The following is a 6,595-nucleotide window of genomic DNA, read 5'->3' on the forward strand; positions in this document are numbered from 1 at the left end:
ATCGAGGCACATACGCCCGCCCATGCGCATGAAGAAGCGAGTCTCCCGCACTCCCCTAAGGAAGCAGCGCCGGAAAGTCGCGAGTAATTAATTTCTGTTAAGCGACGGCACGCGGATCGCGAAATTGTATAAAATCCCTTTACGTCCGTCGGCAACGCGACTGACACCGGTGACCGCCACGCTCTTGCCGTGTAAAAATACATGATCGAAGAAATCGCACTTGGCGCTCCTCATTAATGCAAACGAGCCTCGTTGCGTTCTCGGCCGTTAGCCGCGCGATTATCTAGAAAATATAAGAAAGTTTCCCTTTTCACTCGGCGATTAGCACCCAGTGGTAAAGGCAGAGACGCCGGGGGAGAAACAGAGAGGACCCGAGGTCGTAGCGTGCATCTGTTGGCCGAACGCCAGATCATTTGCGGAAAACCCAACACTTTTTATTGAACGTTAAATCTTATTCCGCACCGGTCTCTCGCTCGGTGCTGCTGCGGCCGCGTGGAGGGACACGAAAAGCCCAGATACAGGATAATGCGGGCGCGCACAAATTATCCGAAATTTACGTATGTAACCTTCGGCAAAATTATTATCCCCATCATTATGTTGTATGGAGTCTAACTTGTATTGAGATGATTAGTCGTTTCCTACGGCATTCGTTACTTCTACGTATACGTATATGTACACCCACAGAAACAATTTCCGGATCCAATGCTATTACACTTGAATGTATCATCAAATAGGATCGATATAGCGCCAATCATATAATTTATTACAGAGAAAGGAATATTTTAATCTTAAGTGAAAAATTCTAGAATAAAATGATAGTGTTGTACCGTCTTGTGTCGAATATCGTGGTGTCAAGATGGAGGGAAAATTTATTCTAAACGCAAGAATGTATAAACTTACATTTGGTAAGTCAATCTTTTTTTTTTAATTCGATCGAGGAGAATAAGAATTATTGATTTTACTTTGAGACTGTCTTAGTTTTATACTAAATGAGGTTGCGAGAGATGTAAATGCGTCAAGAATATTTTTCGTCTCGCTAACAGAAATTCTTTCCGAGGGTGTATATATTGGCAAGTCCAATCTGAAATAGGAAAAGAAAATGACGGTAACCGCGTCACTTGACAAATATTTTCCCTAAGACAAACATTCCGCTGATAAGATTGCGATATTTCACGAAAGGAGAGAGTAGATCCTAGTCGGCGGCACACGAGGTCAGAATTTCAGTCTCGTGTGTGCGGGAGATTACGTACGTATATCCTAACCAAGCGTTCCCCGGTCTGCGTCCACGGGCGAGTCGTAAAAACCGTACGGAGGATTCCCCGTCTCTCTCCCTCCGCATATCCATTCTGCTTTTCACGAGGACGCGTTAACGACGACGCGGAGCCCATTAACACGATTTCATCGGTGACACGAATCTTCCGTTTCTGTAGAAAATCCTGGGCCGGCGTGGCGCAGGATCGCGAGACCCGCGACACCGCGGGCACGTGCTCGCGAACAATACGCGTGGAAGGCCACGCCTCCCATCTGTCTCTTTCTCCCGTTTTATGTTTGAATTTCCACGGGCTCGGCGAGAGGAGGAAGGAACGTTATGTACACACCGTGTGCCGTGCGCGCGCGTTCTTTCGGCACTTTTATCACTCGACTTTACGACTGTCAAACGAGCTCTTTTACATGCCCCGAAATTTAGGACGGCCACGGAAGTAAGCACGAGATTACCCGTGATTAGGGTGACCTGCGCGTGAGAAATGTTCCGAAAGAACGACGACGGGGGAATAGGACACAAAAATTGAGGCCTAACAATATCTTAACGTTGGATTCTCTAAATCGTTCTCGCAACGAGCGATATAACATATTACTAATAGACTAGAAAAGGAGAGATAAGTGTAATTTCATTATGATATTTTCACAATGTTCCAACCAGATACGAGAACCGAAGAGCGAGACGCGCAGAAATGCTGGAATTGAAAACGAAAAACAATAAAACGGGCACAAGTAGATACGACTCTCTCTCTCTCTCTCTCTCTCTGCGCCAGGATAGCGCGCGATCGCTCCTCGCGCGCTCCCACAATTCCTGGAAGCTGCAATTACACATTTTTCCCCGTTCTTTTTCATTCCCCTCGTGAATCAAGTTCCCTCTCGAAGTCACGCGGTGCACAAGCTAACGACCTGGATAACCGGCCGTGATATTTCCAAAGTAGCGTCATCGCCGGCCACGATGCTACGCGAGGCTATGGGTCTGGCGACAGAGGCACTCATTACAACTTCCGGTCCAGGAGAGCCGCGAGCGGGCGAGAAAGATAGCCGTATATAATCGACGGTGGAGTAGAGAGACAGAAGGGAAGAGATAGAGAAAGAGAGAACCGACAACAACGGCCAATCGCGAGGGACGGAGATCAGCGCGCGCGCGCGCGCCAGAGAGAGACAGAACGAGAGGGCGGGCGGGCGGGAGGGAGAGGGAGGCGAGGAGAGGCACGGCGAACGAAAATGATCAACAAATAGCCACATCCTCGCGATGGAACGGCGTGTCAAACTCATTAGGCGCCATCGGCACGATCGCGTTTCGCGGAGGATCGCGATCTTCCCGGGCGACGGAATAGAGTCGGCGGGCCGCTCGGCCACGCGAGCACGGGAACTCGCGCGGCAATGATTCATGCCCAGGTATGTCAAACTGGTTTCGCGAGGCCTGACCGAGGGGATCGCGGGCTCTATCCGCGAGACGGCAATGCATCTCGGCATCGGCGAAACCAGGCCAGGATTACGCGCGAATCGCGGCGATTCGGTCTCGACCATAGACATGTAAAAGATAAGACTGCTTATGAGGTAGTGGGGGATGTCCTCCTGAGGGAAAAGGACAACACCAATTTATTTGGGTATCTATCTTCTTCTAGTGTACGTGATCACGTGGGCGTGATCACGTGATCGCCTTCAGATCACGTCCACTAGAGGCAGACAGATACCCAAATAAATTCATGTTGTCCTTTTCCCTCAGGAGGATGCCCCCACCTAGGGTCCCACTGCCTCATAAGCAGTCTATCTTTTATATGTCTATGGTCTCGACTCGGGAATTCAGTGAACTCTCCGGCGAAATCCCGAGGACACTGTCCTCACCCACTCGCGTGTGTCTGTACGTAAAAAAAAAAGAAAAAAGAAAAGAAAGAATGAAAGACAGCGTGGTAACTCGAGTCTGCGTGCGGTCCCGGGCATCGTCTCATTCACGAGAGCCGATCAATGGTCGCGCCGGATGCGCGAGCGCATCGCCGAGCGAGAAAGCGCGCGCTGCGGCGCGATTTGCACGCTAAACGCCGGCGCGGAGGCGCCGCGACGCGTCGAAGATCCCTGGCGACCGGGCGACTCCGTTCGAATCGGCATCCCGAAATATCTGTGCCGCGGACTGTTTCGGGGAAACAAACGACCACGGTTCTCACGCGATAAAACGGGCAATCGAGAAGCGCGCGCGCGCGATACCCGGAAGAGCGGCGAAAGGGACAACGAGCCGCGCACACACGGCCGGCGCGATTCTCGAGGCGGGGCGCGGAATTTGAAGCGCGGGGCCCGACGTCGCGCGGCCAGTGTTGTATCAGCTGCAGCTGCGACGGCGGCGGCGATGACGACGACGACGACGACGACGACCGCGAAGCCCGTCGCCGGCTTCCTTCCTCCGCGACGGGAAGCGGCGTCTCCGATTGCCGGGGCGGCGGTTTCGTTCGGATCTCGTTCCTCGGGCTCTACGATCGGCCGATCGATCGGCGCGAGGCCGCCGCGGATTAAATTCGCCCGCCCGCTCGCGAAAACTCCGCGCGCGCGAGATACATACATGCACGCGAGGCAGCGCGGCGGTGTGTACACACGTATACGGGGTCTCTTCTCTCCGAACGGCGTATTGATCGGCGCACAATCGCCGCCGACAGACGTTAAGATTTAAATGGCAAGGCCACGTGCCGCGCCGTTGTTTGAATTTCTAAACATTCCGCGAGACGCGCGCGCGAACTTGGCGCGTTCGACAATGGAGTCGCGGCCCCCCTTCTTCTCACGCCCTCCCCCCCCCTCCCCCCGCGCGTCGCCGACCGATTAATCGCTCAGTGAACGAAGGAGATTCCTATCGCTCTGATTAGAGATGGAGCGTACGTTCTTATTGATCGGGTATCTTTCCTACAAATAGTAAGCGACCGATGCTTCCTGATCGCGAATGTATGAACACGATTGAGCGTGCGCCGCTCGACAAACATTACGAAGGTTAATGAGGCTCCGGGATAAATAGCTTCGACGATAGAGCCACGCGGGACCCCGGAGAGACGACGTCCGGGCATTTCGGTGGACTTGAACCGGCCGCGACGGGCCGTCGTGACGCGTCCCAACGTTCCTCCTAATCGCGCGCTCTCGCCATTTTATCTCGTCCGATCGGCAAGGGAATCGATGCATTTCCGGCGCCGCGAGACGCAGGGGCCCCCCGTTTTCGGGCGTCGCAAAGCGGACGCGATGCTCTTGGCGGAACAAAGGTCGCGTCGGCACGGATAAAAGAAGCGCGGCGGGACGAATTAGCCGTTTCGCAGAACGGTGACCGGTCTCTATCTATCTCTCTCTCTCTCTCTCTCCTCAAGGTTGAGACCCGGGAGGGAGTCATCGGTCTCGGGCGCGCGCGACGCGGAGTACAACAACGCGTACCTTATTTACGCGAGCCGCTCGTCGCGGGCGCGGACGGTATCGTGTCGCATCGTATCCCCCGCGCGAATAGAAATCGTAAACACTATTCCGCCCGCGGTCGTTGAGACCCCGGACGGTGGATAGTGGTAGGGACGGGGGCGCGGGGAAGGAGGAAGAAAAGGCACGGAGCCGTAACGACCGCGACCTACGACAGGTTCGGGGGCGACGGGGAGGGGGGGGGGGGAGGCGGCCGGTCTCCCGCCCGGTCCACGCACGCACGCGCGGGCGGGCGAGCGCGCGCGCGAAACGAAATTCGTACGTAAATTGGTTTAATTGCTCTATCGTGGCCGGTATCAAGTTTCCCGCGGCGTGCGCCGCGTTTACAGCCGTGCCAATGAACTGTCAGTGGCGCTATAATCGCGCGCGACTCCGCCAACCGGGACGTACAAAAGGAGAGGGATGAGAAGGAGGAGAGGGAGAAAAAAGAGAAAGAGAGAGAGGAGAAACGAAGCGTCGCTCGGCGTAGCGATTTCGAGAGAAGCGCGACCGGAGGGACCCCGGGATTCGTTCTCGCAGGGCGTCGCTCAACCGGCGACGAGAGCGTAGAGTCCGATAAATCCAATCGCTCGCGCTCGGGCGATTCTCTCTCTCTCTTCTCCCTTTCGGGGGATCGCAATTTTATCCGGTTTACTACTCGTCCCCGCGTGGCGTCTCGCGGCCGCGTCGACGTTGATAGCGCGCGGCGGCAGAGACACCGGGTTAAATTTAAAAAAAAAAGAAGAAGAGAGGAAGACGCGAGACCTCGCCTCGGCGAGGCTAAACGCGCGCGGTCACACGCAGAGACACGCACACACAAGCGCGCGCACACACTTACCCTGTCGGCCGACGATCTCCGCCACGTGTTCGCTGCTGGGCACCGGCACGCACTCGGTCATGTTCTGGCTCTTCTTAGAACGCGCCTCCTCGAAGACGGCCGGCGCGGCCTGCAGCGGATCCGGATCGGTGTTGCTGCCGTTGCCGGTACCGACGCCCGGGCAGCCGGACGAGCCCTCCGGGATGCCGAGCATCGAGAGCTCGAAGGCGAGCTGCAGGGCGCGCTGGTCCTCGAAGCCGCCGCTCGTACCGCGGTCCATCTCGCTGAACAGACTGGTCGGCATTTCGGTCGACTACAGATTCTCGTGTCGCGCGACACTAGCCAAGACGTTAGACGACGACGACGACGTCGACGATGTTGCTTGATAACGTAGCACTAGAGTCCGACCGTTGTCGAGCTCTCCTCTCCTTATCGAACAAACGATGTGGTTCGCGCCGCCTCGGAGACGACGATGTCGACGGTAACGGGGACAACAGCCCCCGGTTACGGTTGAGCGTGGATCGGACTGGGCGTCGCGGCGCTACGCTACGACACACGTACGCGTAAAAACAAAACCCACGGTAATACGACGCACCGCGCACCGGAGGTGTAACGACACGTCGTCGCGTGGCGTCTCGGCTCGATTTTTCGCACGGCCGCTCGTTCTCCCGCCGGTAACCTCGCGCCGACCCGTGGACGTGGAAACGTGGGCTCGCGAACGACGTCGACGGCAACGACGCGGAGCGTGACGAGCGATAAGTGGTCAGTCGCGCACGTTCCTCTCGGCACGCCGGCCGTTGTCTATGTCGCGCGTATCGCGCACCGGCAACGAAAATGGCCTTCCCGATATCCCCCACTTGCTCTCTCCTGGTCGAACGCGTGCGGTTTGTGCGGTTCGTGTCGAAGAGCGGTCCCGTGGCCGCTCCGCTCTCGCGCGTTACAGTCGCTTGGTCTTGGACCGATGCTTTCGTTCGTTCGTTTCTTCACCTCCACTCTCGCTCCTCTTCTCTCCGTCGCTTCTCTCTCACGCTCGCCTCGCGCTCACTCCTAGCTCTTTCTCTCTCTCTCTCTCGCTCTCCGACTACCGGACGACCGGGCGAC

At 56.1% G+C, this 6,595-nt stretch overlaps 1 protein-coding gene across 1 annotated transcript in view; it reads right to left on the reverse strand.

The window, feature by feature from the left end:
* The window catches only part of LOC105570396 (RNA-binding protein MEX3B), a 34,938-nt gene extending 28,427 nt beyond the window's left edge, over nucleotides 1-6,511 (reverse strand). The window contains exon 1 of the mRNA XM_012027555.1: nucleotides 5,516-6,511. Coding sequence (XP_011882945.1) covers nucleotides 5,516-5,798 — 283 coding nt within the window. The 5' untranslated portion in view covers nucleotides 5,799-6,511. The remainder of the gene's footprint in view (nucleotides 1-5,515) is intronic.
* Between the last annotated feature and the right edge of the window lie 84 nt (nucleotides 6,512-6,595).

The sequence above is a fragment of the Vollenhovia emeryi genome, unplaced genomic scaffold, assembly GCF_000949405.1.
Source record: "Vollenhovia emeryi isolate VEMERY1.0 unplaced genomic scaffold, V.emery_V1.0 DF939120.1, whole genome shotgun sequence".
In the NCBI taxonomy this organism is placed as follows: domain Eukaryota; kingdom Metazoa; phylum Arthropoda; class Insecta; order Hymenoptera; family Formicidae; genus Vollenhovia; species Vollenhovia emeryi.